The 15,609-nt window shown below is 47.8% G+C and overlaps 1 protein-coding gene across 1 annotated transcript in view; it reads left to right on the forward strand.

Moving 5' to 3' along the window:
• Positions 1 to 15,609, forward strand: part of CROCC2 (ciliary rootlet coiled-coil, rootletin family member 2) — a 122,091-nt gene continuing 106,482 nt past the window's right edge. Inside the window, exon 1 of the mRNA XM_066598441.1 lies at positions 1 to 104. Within this exon, the coding sequence (XP_066454538.1) occupies positions 57 to 104 (48 nt within the window). The 5' untranslated portion in view covers positions 1 to 56. The remainder of the gene's footprint in view (positions 105 to 15,609) is intronic.

Consider the following 15,609-nt stretch of genomic DNA (forward strand, 5'->3'; position numbering starts at 1 on the left):
AGCAGAAGGGCAGAAGGTGGTGGAGCACAGCGCAGTACGGAGCGGCTAGTGACACTATGGCCAGCGAGGAGGGCTCCCCGGGCAGGCTGGAGGCGGTCATTCAGGTAACGGAGCGGATTGTGTGCGATGAGTTTGACGGGACGCGGGGACTGCAGCCCTCCCAGTGCATGGCTCGTTGCGGAGATAGTGAGGTGCCAGTACTTGGCATGTAGTCTGCCCTTCTTGGCTTCATTGGGCGCTTATTTCAATAAACTTTATTTATAAAAACAAATAACTTTTTTAAAACTTTCCCCGTGTACACATATGACTTGAGACCCGTGAGGGTCCCGTTACTGAGACCCTCCTCATTATCTTAATTCTGACCATAATTGCTGTGCTCAAATTCTGGCTGAACCTCTGCGGCGACAGACCGCATACATGTGGATAAAGATTACATAAAAGGGGTCGTACAGTTAGAAATAACTTTTTTTTAAATCAGTGCCAAAAGGGTTAACACGACAAAACAGAGGGTACTTACCTGTTCTGCAGCCTCGGAAGTAAGGCGACCGCTGTCCACCAAGCAGAGGCTGCAGCATGCGCCTATTCTCAGGATCAGTAGGGGTCTCAGTGGTGAGACCCCCACTGATCAACAAGTTAACCACTAGGATATAACCCCTTTAATCGTAACCAGACAATCCCTTTAAATATTCTGCCAAGGTCTAAGGAGTCCTTATACTACAGATCCCAAAATCCAGCTAACCTTCCCCCTCTTCCTGCAGATTAAGGGGGCTGCTCACACAATTTGGGGCCCCTCAAATGCACAATTCTTGCCATAGAATATTCTCTTATAAAACATTAAATTAGCAGCCATAACAATGACGATGTTTTGTGGATCTGCACCAGATTTAACCCCTTCAATGGATGGTGTGAAATCTGCATCAGATTGGTAACAAATAGAGATGAGCGAGCATACTCAATAAGGCAAACTGCTCGAGCGAGTAGTGCCTTATGCGAGTACCTGCCCGCTCGTCTCTAAAGATTTGGCTGCTGGCGGGGAGCAGCGGGGGAAAGCGGGGAGGAACGGAGGGGAGATCTCTCTCTCTCACTCCCCCCCCGCTTACATAATGTGCTTACAGTGGCCCCAATTAGTAATAAGACCCCTTTTGTGGCTCCATTTAGTAACAATGACCCATTTTTGTGGCTCCAATTAATAATAATGACCCTTTTTGTGGCTCCAATTAGTAATAGGTCCTCCAATTAGTATTAGGGTGGAGGGGTGAAAAGGTCCTGCTGTAAACCTTGGCACGATTACACGCTGGGTTGGAAAGCTGTGTGAGCACATCAAGGAATTTAACCTTTTCCTCTCCCAGCAGCCAAAGTTTTAGGAGTGTGGATTATAATAGGAGTGATTTGGACGGCTGTGGACCCCCTGAAGCTTAGCCTGGGTCAGGCACCCCAATTGTCTCTTTTCAGTCCGCCATTGCAACTGACTCACCAAAGCTCTGTTCATTCTACAGTAAGAGGACATTGCGGTTTTGTATGAATAAAGTTTGTTCAACTTAAAACGGCTGTCACTGCGCCAGGCTGGTCGTTTTACACTGCTCTAACTTCCACAAAATGGGAATAAAATGCAGTCTCACAAACTACAAGTTGTCCCACAGAACACAAGCCCTCACACAGATCTCACGATGATAAATTAAAAATCCTCTGGTCTTAGAATGTGGTGGCACAAAAAAAATAGTTTAGTTAAAAAAAAATGTTAATATTGTGCAAAAGTAGTAAAAGATAATAAAACTCATATAAGTTTTGTGTCGCTGTAATCATCACGATTTGTGGAATAAAGTTAACAGAATATTCATACCACAAGGTAAACGTACATAAAAATAAATCCCCCAAAACATTGGGGAAATAGCTTTTTTTTATCCATTCCCCTTGCAAAAAATTTGTTGAAAAGTTATTGAATACATTATATGCTCCCATAAAAACTGGAGCTCATCCTATAAAATACAAGGTGTCATACAACTACACTGACAGAGAATAAAAAGTTACGCCTGCTGGAATACGAAAGCGGTAACTATTTACAGGTTATTAAAGAGGTTGTTTGGGTGTTATACTATCTTTTGTAAATGGATCCAAAACTGTTAAAATAACAAAAGCAGCGGTACTTACCCATCCTCTCCCCTCGTAATCCAGCCCTGCAGCCCCGCGGACCTCCTGGTCTTTGTTTAGTAACGGCAACCACCTGACCGCTTCAGCCAATTAGAGGCCTCGGCGGTCAGGTTCTGTTCTCCTGGCATCACTACTCAGGTGCTGGGATCTACCATGATTGGCTGCAGTGCTCAGGTGGTTGCTAATCCTATACAAAGACCAGGAGGATCACGGAGCTGCAGCGCTGGATCGCGAAGGGAGAGGATAGGTAAGTACCGCTGTTCTTGTTATTTTAACAGATTTGAATCCATTTACAAAAAATCCTATGACACCCGGGTTAAGAATGGACAATAAAAAAAGAAACCTTTCCGAGAGGGTTTTTCCAACTTTGTGACTGTTAGGGCTCTTTCCCACGAGCATATATCGGCCCGCCGTTTTCACGGTTGGCCGATATACGCTGTGATCTGATGCATTGGATTCCAATGCACCAGATCACATGGCCATATTCCTGTGACGTAAAAGCACCCGGCTGGCCAATATAGCGCCGGGCGTTTTTACATCGGGCTCAAAAGATAGTCCTGGAACTATCTTTCGGGCTGGAATACGTTGGCCACTGCATGGGCTCCTATGGGAGCCAATGACAGCGGCCGGAGAAGGGGGGTGGGAGGGAGTTTAGCAGCGTGACTCCTAAACTCCCTCCCTCTTCTGTCCTTCGCTCTGGCTGATTCCAATGGGAGGGGTTGGGACAGGGGCGGAGCTCAGCTAGCAATGGGAGAAGGTGGGATGGGGCACCACGTAGCTCTGCCCTGTCCCACCTCGTCCCATTGGAATCAGCCGGAGAGGAGGAGAGAAGAGGTGAGCCGGTTAGGGAAGGGGAAGGCTCAACGGCATGGTAGCCTCGGCATATATGCGCCGGGGCCCATGCTGTGTAAACGGGCGCACAAACGTTAGATTTTATGCCCGTTCACGAGCTTTTACGCACCAGATGGTAGCGTATATCGGCTGGCCGTGAAAACGTGATAAATGCTCGTGGGAAAGAAGCCTTAGGGGATTAAAGGAAGTTTCCAACCTAAATGTAGGCTAATTTTCACAAGTACTTTTCGATCTTCTTCTTATTTCTTGTTTGTGAAGTTCTGCCATTACTTCCTCGGTCTGTCACTTTCCATTCTTGGTGTACTGTTTTCAGTTTCTCCATGCATGTGTAGTAGCTAGAACTAACCGCGCATGTGCAGATAATATAGAAAGCAAGGCAGAGACACTTGGCCCTCGGCTGTCAGTGACATCAGTGGCGGTGCACCATTACCCACTAACACCGAATATGAAATTATCTGGGAACGACATGGCAACGAACGAAAGAAAATTGTAGAAAGCTGGAATCACACGACAAGGCAAGAGAAAGAACAAACGGGAAAACTCACAAAAGTAACATACTGTGTTTCCTCGAAAATAAGACCCTGTGTTATATTAATTTTTGGGCCCAAAAGAGGTACAGGGTCTTATTTTCGGGGAGTGTCTTATACTTACAAAGCAGTCGTCGTCTGGGTCCATACCGCTGGCCTCCGGCGTCCTCAACGCTGACGGAGCATCTCTTGCTGGTGACGGGGCTTAAATACCTCGCCTCCAGCAAGCGACTGCTCTGATTGTCTGAGGAGGTGCTCGTGAACCAATCAGAGCCTGCGCTCGATGAACCAATCACAGCCATTCAATGATGTCATTCAATAAATGGCTGTGATTGGTTCATCGAGCGCCGACTCTGATTGGCTGAGGCAGCGCTCGTGAACCAATCAGACCAATCACTTGCTGAAGGCGGTGTATTCAAGCCCCGTCAACAGTAAGAGATGCTCAATCAGCATTGAGGACTGCATCAAAGCCTGCCGGAGTGCTGGTGACCAGCGGGAGGGACCCGTACGGCGTCTGCTCAGTGAGTATTGCTTTTTCCATGTAGTGTACCTAGGGCTTATTATCGGGTTGGGGTTAAATTTCAAGCTCCCCACACCTAAAAATCAGGGTAGGGCTTATTATCGGGGAAACACTGTAACATGTAAGGTCGGAAAAAGACGCATGTCCAATCAAGTTCAGGCTATTACCCCCCCCCCCCTTCAATGTTGATCCAGAGGAAGGCAAAAAAACCTAATCAGGTAGAAGCCAATTTTTCCCATTTAAGGGCGCCCACCCACTGGCGTTTGCGATTTTCGTGCGTGAAAAACGCAGCGTTTTCCGCGCGTTTTCGCGGCATTTTCGCAGCTTTTTCCGTTAATTTACATTGACATTCATGGGTGCATTAAGAGAAAAATAAGGACACATATGCAACTGACAGTTCCTATGTTAAAAATTGCAACGGACTGAAAAAAAAAACGCCAGTGGACAGGAGTACATTCAAAACTAATTGCTCTTGAGAAAAAACGCAAAACGCAAAGGAAAAAAAATCGCCAGTGGGTGGGCGCCCTAAGGCTGGTTTCATATGGCCAAGAAACTTGCGCGAGATTCATTTGTTGCGAGATGCACAAATCTCGCATGAATATGAACTCCATTCTTTTGGGAAAAAATTACTGCATGTGATCCTTGGAACGCATTGGCCATTGTTTTCAATGGGACAGTAAACACATCCAATAGCGTACAGTGCAAGATTTCCCGTTGAAAACAATGGGAAACACTTGCTAATCCTCCGGCGCGGTTTCCAGACTGCTACTTTACTGAAGTATTGACAGGCAGTTTTGACAGAAAAACACCTTGCATCGCCATGAAAATGCATATTGGTGACCGTGATATTGGGCTGAGTTTCACGGTATTGAGCTCACCTGTGTGTAGGTAGCCTAACTGAAAAAATTTCTTTCCCGACTTTAAACTGGTAATCGGAATAATCCCTGGGTCACCGGCCCTTCTAATGACGCTGTTTTTCTTGTGTAAATTCTGTGGATTTTCTGCCGTTAATAATCAGCACCATTTCCGTTACATGTGACTGTATGTTTTTCAACTAAGATATTGAGTCAGATTATTTTATAGTTTATAGGATCCATCAAGCGATGCAGAAAAAACAAATGTTCTATCTTTTTGCGTTCCATCTCATCGCATCTGCCATAGTTTTCAATGGGGCGGCGGCGGCAGCACACCATGCGAGGTTCCCCCATTGAAAACAATGGAAGAAACTTTGCAGTCCTCCACCGCGGTTGACAGCCGTGGCGGAGGATCATTATATCCCCGAAGTGATGCGAAGCAGTTTTGACATAAAAACGCCTTGCATCCATGGGGAATTCAGATGGTAGGGAGCGTGTGATTTACAGGCCCATATCACGCTCGCCTGTGTAAAGTTAGCCTTAGAGCTAGATTCACAGTGCTGCAATCTTCAGAGGTGAAATTTCCTGCATTTCTACCTTGCAGGCTCAGTGTCTGCGCTCAGCATGTTGTGATTTACTTTTCGGGAAGTATAGACTAATTTATACCAGGCAATTCCGTGTAATCTGATGTAAATAACATATGGTCCCACTATATTATAGAAGCCCAGCTACGCTGTTAACAAATTGCTGGCTGTTTCCGGTAGCAACACTCTGAAATATAATAAAGATTGTAACTTGGGATCGGTACAAGATAAGTGTCTTTTTACATGAAAATATAATGATCCAATGATAAGCAACGATCAATGATGGCAGTCTTCCTAGTCTTCACACAGACTCTATTAAGGGATGACCGATCAGTTATACGATTCTTCGGCCCCATAGAGTTTCATCTTTGTTGGCAGCACCCTCCCCATTGATATGGGGAGATGTGCCGCCAACAATAATATTTTTGTGCTGCAAAGAAGATGCGATCCCCCAATGAACAAGAGTTGGTTCATCCATCAGGCAACAAGCGGCACCTTCACATGGCCCTATGATGGGGTAAACTAATGTTCTTGTGCCACAATCTTGCACGGAAATACACCCCATTGTTTACAATGGGTTTATTTACATGTGCAATTTTTCTTCGGCAGGGATACTGCAAGATAGCAGTATGTTCTATTTTTTTTTTTAGCAATTTGGCAGAAAACTCGTCCATTATTTCCTATAGGTGAGTTAAAAATCACGTCCCACTTGCATGTACAAGCGAGCTCCATGTGAGTGTGATGCAATTTTTTTATTTGATTTCCTATTGAAAAAGCATGTAATTTTCACAAGTGTGAAAAATACGCATGAAAATCGCATAGCCAGCAATGAGATTTTCTCTCAAACCGCTTTGCATCATGATCTTATAAGAGCGATATCGGTCTGCGTTTTTCGGACGAACACCGTGCTTGTCCGTGTAAATACAGCCTCAGGGACTCTTCACATGGGATGGAATTGTCAACAGGATGCAGCACAAGCCGTGGTTAATTTCACACCAAAATCCATAGGTGATCTGCGGATTTTGATGCAGAATTGAAGATGAATTAAACCTTGACAGATAGCGCTGATAATTTTCTTTTTAGCAGTTGTCCCGCTGGAGAACAATAGTGATGTATTTAGAGAACAGACCACCTGCTGTTCTCCAAATACATGCAAATGAAGCTAGTTAGCTGTTAGTAGCTACTGCAAAATGATCGCTCAAAACTGTCAGTTTCTGATGAATTCTGAGCGATCATCTGTGTGTGTAAATGCACCTTAAGACCTTCACTTCTTAAAAGAATGAAGGTTCTAAGAGGGAATAAATCCACTTTATTCCATGACTGTAATATTGCTGACCTATTCTTCCGAGCCCGCTCCAGACACCACCAACAGTCACCTGCTAAACATTTACCGTGGCTGGTTGTTGACCGGCTAACATGCAGGTGTACCCTCGACTTATGTCAGTATAAAAGAGTTTTCTAGCCTTTTTAAGAAAAGGAGATAAGTACTGCATATCACTAAGGCCTCCTGCACACGGGCGGGTCAGACCCCGCTTACGGGATTCCCGCAGTGAAGGTCCACCCGGTGCCTGGCCAGAAACCTCTGCATACTTGTCCGGTGTCTTCTGCAAATGCTGCGGATGTGCCCACCGACACTCCGTCGCGCATGCGCAGTTGCCACCGGCACTGGGGGGTGACGCGAATCCCGCGATACTTCAGCAGGATGGATGGCTTCTATTGACTTCAATGGAAGCCGACCATGCGTAACTCGCACAAAATCGCAACATGCTGCAATGTCTTCTCTGCGACCAAAAAATCGCAATTGATTTCCGCTCGTGGAGATAAAATGGCGTTTTGGCATTTAATGTATCTGCTGCAGAGTCCGGAGGCGGACGCGCCACGGACTCCGCAATTCAAATACGCCCTTGTGCAGGAGCCTAAATCAAGGCATCTCAATCACGTGAAAGGACATTTTTCCGTAAGGGTAATTAGTGTTTTCTCGCCCATTTGCACGACCGCTGATCGTGGTTTTTAGCGAAAAAAATACGTCGCACCCCAGAAAACTCTCGCTCGGCTTTATTCCTCTGAATGACTTCAATGCCTACATAGAGGCACCTGTAAGCTTTTCACAGCCTCCCCCTCTCTTTTTTTCCCCTGCTCCCATAGGAGTCTATGGGACCTGCCGGCGTATATTGGCCAAAACATAGTTTCAGAACTATCTTTTTGCCCAACGTATATGCGTTGGTCGGGTTTATTCCATTTTTCACGGTTCGCCGTTTTTATGTGACGTATATTCGCCCATATGAAAGAATGCATTGGAAACCAATGCCACAGATGGTCACGTATATCCGTTGACCGTAAAAGCGCACCGCTTAAGCGCTCGTGTGAAAGATCCCTTGGGGTATGTTCAAATGTAGCAGAAATTTTCTGCATGAAAAAATATGTAAAAATCCGCACTATTGGTGCATATTTTGAATAGGAATCAACCTGTATTTGCGGATACGCAGCTGATTTATAGTCAAAATTTACGCCGATGGTGCGCAGTTTGATGCGGTTTTGCATGCGGAAATGCTGCGGATTTCGCCATGGAATTTTCCGCTGCAGGAAATCCACAGCATTTCCGTTACACGTGAACATACCCTAAGGCCGGCTTCACAAAGGCGATAAAATCGCTCAATTTTCGCAGGATGTGACAGTGAGTAATAGCGTAGAATTATGAAACCAATGGTTTTCAATGGTTTCCTTCACATTAGCGATGTTTTCACTCATGTGAGATGTTGCCCTATCTTTCTGCAATTTGCTTTATTTTTTATATTTCATGTTTCCCTATAGAACTTCCCTTTTATTGCGTCGCAACGCATGAACTTGCGATTTTTTTAACATTTTTTTTTGTGTGTGAGGTGATGCGTTTTTAACATTAAAAAGTCCTATTGTATTTTGCGCTAAAAAAGTGCACGATTTTCATCGCGGGCGGCAGCGATGCGGTGCAAACTTATTCTCAAGAAAAAGCATTGCTGGCGCTCAAAAGTCACAAGAACAAAGACGCACGGCAAAATCGCAATCACCCGTGTGAAACTATCCTAAGGGAACTTTTACATGGGCCGTCTACCAGCTGAAAAATCATTCAAATGAGCGATTTCTAGCTATAGTCGTCCTGTGTGAAAGCGGGAACCGACAGGGTACGGAGTTAGAAATCGCTTATTAGTCGCTAGTCATTTCGTTTGAGCTTAGTGAAACAAAGCGACTTTCTTGCTCAGTGTAAACAGGCAGTCAGACCTCTATGGAAGAAGGCTGCTGGTCAGAAGAGACCTCCGACCCCTCCACCTCCATTTACTGAACGTCTATCGCTCCTGTGTGCAAGCATAGGAGTCACAGCCTTTAAGATGACTGTTAGGCCTCGTGCCCACGGCCGGGTCGGATTCCAACTGTGAAATCTCACAGTGGAATCAGACCAGGCGCCCCCCAGAGACACTATACTGACCTGTCCGCATCCGTGGCGAGACTCTGGCCCGGCGCGCATGCGCAGTGCAGGGCATGATGTGGATCCGTGGCATTTCGCGGTGGGACAGACAGCTTCCATTGACTGCAATGGAAGCCATCCGTACAATTTTCCGCACAGAATAGAACATGCTGCGATTCTTCCCAATGAGCAGAAAATCGCAGTTGATTTCTGCTCTTGGGCAGGGAAGAATCCTTTAACAAGGCATGTCTATGGACGGACATTGCTTTGGGTGTGCATCTGGCCGCGAATTCTGCAGTGATAATCCGTCCGTGGGCATTGGGCCTTAGGCACTTAAGTGCCTGACAGTCGTGCCATTTATATGGGGTATTTCCAAAATGGACTTTTATCACCTATGCTCACCCGTGAGACCCTTACTGATCCTGAGAAGGGGGATCTCGTGTCCCCTTCTCTTCCACACCGCGGGCTTGATATACAAAATCCGCACCACTGGCCTGCACAAACCCTCCTCTCACCCAGTAGTACTGCACCTACCAGTCTCAGAAGCGCAGCACATACCGTCACCCCGCACCGCTACTGAGCGCTGTTGGCGGCCCTCAGTTGCGGTGCAGGACAACGGCGCATGCTGGGCTTCTGAGACTGGTAGGTGCAGTATTACTGGGTGAGAGGAGGGTTTGTGCAGGCCAGTGGTGCGGATTTTGTCTCGGGGTTGATGTGGAAATGCTGCGGATTTTGCTGTGGCATTTTTCCGCTGAAGAGAATCCGCAGCGTTTCTGCCACATGTGAATGCACCCTTAATCGCCTCCTCAGTACAGTAGAACATTAAAATAAGTGGAACAATATCAGTTATGTTGCTAAACCAGAGATTTGTGCAATCATAGAAACAACTGTGCAACATATAATCACTTGTGTCCAAAGTGTACCTCCAGCCGTAGGGCGGCCGAGGCACAGAGAGAAGTACTTCACAAATAAGAGCTGATGCAGAAACTCCTCATACAGCACATGGATGCACATCTGTATGCTGGACAGTTTCCACGGACCATGCACATCGCATTGGAAAGGTTGTCTGCACTCCTCTTGGTGATTAGGTTGGATCTTGAGTTCCTTACTGCCTGAGCGTCTCCATATAACACACAACTCAAGAGTAGAAGAATCCGCACCACAGACCTCTTTTCTTTTATATTGGATTTTGTTGCCTAAGTAGCCTTCGTTGCTAAAAGATTTTTTTTGTTCTTTTGTATCTGAATTTGCGTCAAAAAAGATACCTGCGTTGCGGTTTTTTCTACTCTTGAATTGTGTGTCACGCACACTGCATGTCCTATTATCATATCTATGCAGCATTTTGGTTCATGTGAAAAAATGGGGTCTGTGTGTACTATCAGTATGATGCAAGCCTTGGGTTTATTTTATATTTTGTAACATTATAAAACTACTAGTTTATACACCCGGTGGGTATTCTTGTATCTTGACGCCACTGGAAGGTAGGGTTTTGACAGGAGGAACGCCCCTGTCATACCCCAGCTCCCGATTGGCTCAAGCCTTCAAGGTCCTAGCAGCATTTCAATTGCTTGTAGCTGACCCTGCTGGCTTAGGATGAGGGTTCGTTTTCCATTTAGGCTTACATCATGAGCTTTACATTTTATCATCTAAGTCTAAGAAGAAAACTCACCATCACCCTAAAGCAGCATGGGCGGCAAAAAACAATGGAGATGCAGCAGCTGTCACTCTCACCGCTGGCTCCGCCGCTTCTCTGTAATGCGTTCTGACAGGCCAGAGGATGAGGCCTCAGTCGCTCCTGACGGATGTCTGTAGCGTTGCGGCTGCCTGCTCCCTGCAGCCCAGCGCATGAAAGCCTTGTGACACCCGGTCTCCCACGCACATTTAGTGCCCATGTGCCGCCTTTCACAGTGTCTGCGCTCGGTGCTCTTATCTCCCTGCGCAAGGTAAAGATGACATCGGTCAGAGGGGGGGACCGTCTTGGGTCTGAAGCTGGCGCCGGCAATTTGCACATGACACCTGGGGTAAGCTGCTCACACTTGTTATACGCTGCCGGGGAAGAGCTGGGGGTGGCATGCCTGCAGCTGGGGACCGCTATATGCAGCTCTGCTCTTAAAAACGCTTCCTTAGTGGGCTGCTAGGACCTTCAGCCCAGCCAGCTGTGCACCCATTCAGGTACAGGGGGCGTCACCACCCTATCAATCTTGCCTCCACCAGGACTTCCTGGTGGCGTCAAGATACAATAATACCCGGTGTTGCCCAGGTATCCCTTGTTGTCCTGGATCTTTCCCTCTCTTTTTGAATTTTGTCGTCATGCTGTTTCGGGGTCTCTGCAGCCCTTGATGCACTGGCTCTTTATTGCAATACTTGAAGTTGGGCCTCAGGCTGTTCCATGTTTTCTGATGCCCCTGATGCACTGGCTTTTCCCCTCTCTTTTTGAATTCGGATCTCATGCTGTTCTGAGGTCTCTGCATTCCTTGATATCCACCTTCTTTCCATCTTTTTGAATTTGCGCTGCATGCGCTGCCGCCCTTGATGTCCTGGCTCTTCCCCACTCATTCTTAAGTTCACTTGTCTCCCTCGGTCACAGTAATTTTACTTTCTTTGCTTCCGGTTGGACTTGTCCAATGGGTTTCCATTTTTGTAGAGGCATTCCAGATCCACCACAAGTCTAAATTATTCACGCTGAATCACAAAGCATCTTCTTTTACTATAGATTACACAATAGGCCTTATTTATTGAAACTATATAAACAACTGTTGCACATGGCAATCAATCATTATTCCTGAAGCTGTAAAATGAAAACTGTGCTGTGATTGGTTGTTATGAGCAACAAAAAGTTGATAAACCCCCAGTATTTTAAGATGAATTATGAGGAGTATGTGTATCAAGTTTGGTTTAGATCCATCAAGGCCCGTAGGAGCTTATGAAGAACAAAAAAATCTAATATACAATTTTAGCTTTATATATGGATAGAGATGTACGGTATATAGATAATGTATACAATTGTGATTTGATGTTGACAATAAATATACATTTAATGGCTTATTCAGACAAGTGTGTCCATTTTGTGTCCATAAAAATGGACTGATTTTGTCTCAAAGTACCTTATTGGAATTTGCAGTAAAACATGAGTAAAGCCAAAGTCTGTTCCCCGGGCAGGGGGTATCTTGATATCAATTGGAAAAAAAAAAAGTAAAGAAAAAAAAAAAGAAAACAGCACAAAAAAGAAATTACAAAAGCTTATAGAGAGAGTCCACACATTCTGTCGATTTGTACGGAATTGGCCACCTAATTCGAAGAGCTCCCTAGTTCCTCTCCTCTTCCCACTTCCTACCATGTGCCCGACATGTTATGCAAATCCTTCGTCATACCTTCCTCCCCTCTCCCTCGTCTCGACCGCCAGGCCCTTCCTCCCCAACAATGCCCCTCTCGACTCTATCAGTTCGTTAAGTGCTCAAGACTGTTGCCCTTTCTCTCAAGGTAGCAGGGGAGGATGACAGTCAGTCCCATTCCCAAGTCTCATATGCTGAGAAGCTTATTTAAGCCTGGTATATCTAAGAAGTCCGCCCAGGGTTTCCAAGTCTTGAGAAACAGATCCATACCATCCCCCCTCATGGCTGACAGTTTTTCGTATAACATCATTCTCGACACTCATGGGGTGACTGGGTCTAGAAAAAGAATGGGTGATCGCCACTGCGAGGCAATGTAGATTCTGGTCGCCACACAGATGTGCTGTGAAAGCTTATGTTGTTGCTTATTAAAGCCCAGGGGCTTGTCAGCCAGGAGGCAAGTGAAAGGCAAGAGGGGGAATGTTTTGCCCAAGACACTAGAGATGGTTCTAGTCACCCACCTCCAGAGTGATTTAATGAACGGACATGTCCACCAAGCATGTGCTATCGTGTCCAAGCTATTGCAACCCCTAAAACAGTTCGGGGATATAGATGGGGAGTATTTATGTACCGTTAGGGGAAAAGGGACTGATTTTAATCCCTCTATGCATTGCCTGTGTTTTACTTCTACGTGTCACCCTTTTTTTTTTTTTCCTTGCACAAAAAAAAAAGAAAGTGACCCATTTTTATTACTAGTATTGCTTAGCAAAGATCAGTGTAGGATGTGAGGTAAAGGCTGCTGTGACTACTGGGAAAGTGAGGAGAAGGCCGCTGTGACTACTGGGGAAGAAAAGAGAAGGCTGCTGTGACTACTGGGAAAGTGAGGAGAAGGCTGCTGTGACTACTGGGAAAGTGAGGAGAAGGCTGCTGTGACTACTGGGAAAGTGAGGAGAAGGCTGCAGTGACTACTGGGAAAGTGAGGAGAAAGCTGCTGTGACTACTGGGAAACTGAGGAGAAGGCTGCTGTGACTGCTGGGGAAGAAAAGAGAAGGCTGCTGTGACTACTGGGAAAGTGAGGAGAAGACTGCTGTGACTAAGGTGGAAGCGAAGAAAAGACTGCCGTGACTAGTGTGGAAGTGAGGAGAAGGCTGCTGCGACTAGTGTGGAAGTGAGGAGAAGGCTGCTGTGACTACGGGGGAAGCGAGTAGGAGGCTGCCGTGACTACAGCGGAAGCGAGTAGGAGGCTGCCGTGACTACAGCGGAAGGGAGTAGGAGGCTGCCGTGACTACGGCGGAAGCGGGTAGGAGGCCGCCGTGACTGCGGGGGAAGCGAGTAGGAGGCCACCGTGACTACGGCGGAAGCGGGTAGGAGGCCGCCGTGATTGCGGGGGAAGCGAGTAGGAGGCCGCCGTGACTACGGGGGAAGCTAGTAGGAGGCCGCCGTGACTACGGGGGAAGCTAGTAGGAGGCCGCCGTGACTGCGGGGGAAGCGAGTAGGAGGCCGCCGTGACTACGGGGGAAGCGAGTAGGAGGCCGCCGTGACGGCCGGGGAAGCGAGTAGGAGGCCGCCGTGACGGCCGGGGAAGCGAGTAGGAGGCCGCCGTGACGGCCGGGGAAGCGAGTAGGAGGCTGCCGTGACGGCCGGGGAAGCGAGTAGGAGGCTGCCGTGACGGCCGGGGAAGCGAGTAGGAGGCTGCCGTGACGGCCGGGGAAGCGAGTAGGAGGCTGCCGTGACGGCCGGGGGAAGCGAGTAGGAGGCTGCCGTGACGGCCGGGGGAAGCGAGTAGGAGGCTGCCGTGACGGCCGGGGGAAGCGAGTAGGAGGCTGCCGTGACGGCCGGGGGAAGCGAGTAGGAGGCTGCCGTGACGGCCGGGGGAAGCGAGTAGGAGGCTGCCGTGACGGCCGGGGGAAGCGAGTAGGAGGCTGCCGTGACGGCCGGGGGAAGCGAGTAGGAGGCTGCCGTGACGGCCGGGGGAAGCGAGTAGGAGGCTGCCGTGACGGCCGGGGGAAGCGAGTAGGAGGCTGCCGTGACGGCCGGGGGAAGCGAGTAGGAGGCTGCCGTGACGGCCGGGGGAAGCGAGTAGGAGGCTGCCGTGACGGCCGGGGGAAGCGAGTAGGAGGCTGCCGTGACGGCCGGGGGAAGCCAGTAGGAGGCTGCCGTGACGGCCGGGGAAGCCAGTAGGAGGCTGCCGTGACGGCCGGGGAAGCGAGTAGGAGGCTGCCGTGACGGCCGGGGAAGCGAGTAGGAGGCTGCCGTGACTGCCGGGGAAGCGAGTAGGAGGCTGCCGTGACGGCCGGGGGAAGCCAGTAGGAGGCTGCCGTGACGGCCGGGGAAGCGAGTAGGAGGCTGCCGTGACGGCCGGGGAAGCGAGTAGGAGGCTGCCGTGACGGCCGGGGAAGCGAGTAGGAGGCTGCCGTGACTGCGGGGGAAGCGAGTAGGAGGCCGCTCAGACGGCCGGGGAAGCGAGTAGGAGGCGGCCGTGACGGCCGGGGAATGGTGAAGGGCAGCTGTGGGTCGATGCCTCTTCTCTGTTACATTATTTCACATTATTCCTACCAATTCACTAGATGGATGTTGTATATAAACCTTGAATTAAAAAATAAAACCTTTTACTTGTCATTGTTTTATTAGAAACAGGGAGTCAGTGGCACTGTGCCATATCAATTAAGACTGAACTACTAATTAGTTTGTTTTAATTTGCAGAAATCTACAGAAATAAACCTCATTGTGCCAGTCTCCTGTTGCACCAGCAGGGGGCAGTGTTTTCTTTCAGCTGAAATGGTTTTGCGGTAAAGTTAAAGGACTCTACACACTTCTCCACATAAGTGGCTATCGTTATTAGGAAGATTTCCTGCATTTCAGCTGTATTTTTGTTTTGTAGCTGTTTAGTCTCATCACTGAAGCTGTGCTGTCTAGATATGTTGGACATTTCAGGGAACAGATAATTTGGCCTTCATTTAACAACCACAACTTGTTGAAAGAACTTCTAGATGTTCGGGCCCTATTGATGCCTTCAGGTGAAGCTATGAATGTTTCCTTAGTACGCTTATAATGGCCCATGAGCTTCTGGAGTTATATGGATGCAGCGGAGCTTGTTATTTGCACATTTTATTACGATATTTGCTGTTAGTTAAAGGACCACTCTGTCAGGGGGACACAAAGTGCGCTGCAGGTCCCGCTACAAGCTACTGAAAACACACAAAACCACAATCTAGCTCTGTATCTTGGCCACGATCTTCCTCTCACTAGCAGCTGGCAGTCAGTGGCAAAGCTGTACTTCCACAAGAACCCACTGTTCACATCTTTAAAGGGGCTGTCGGAAGTTTAAAAAAATAAAATGACCAGTTGTAAACCAC

Source organism: Eleutherodactylus coqui, chromosome 1 (genome assembly GCF_035609145.1).
Source record: "Eleutherodactylus coqui strain aEleCoq1 chromosome 1, aEleCoq1.hap1, whole genome shotgun sequence".
Taxonomy (NCBI): Eukaryota; Metazoa; Chordata; class Amphibia; order Anura; family Eleutherodactylidae; genus Eleutherodactylus; species Eleutherodactylus coqui.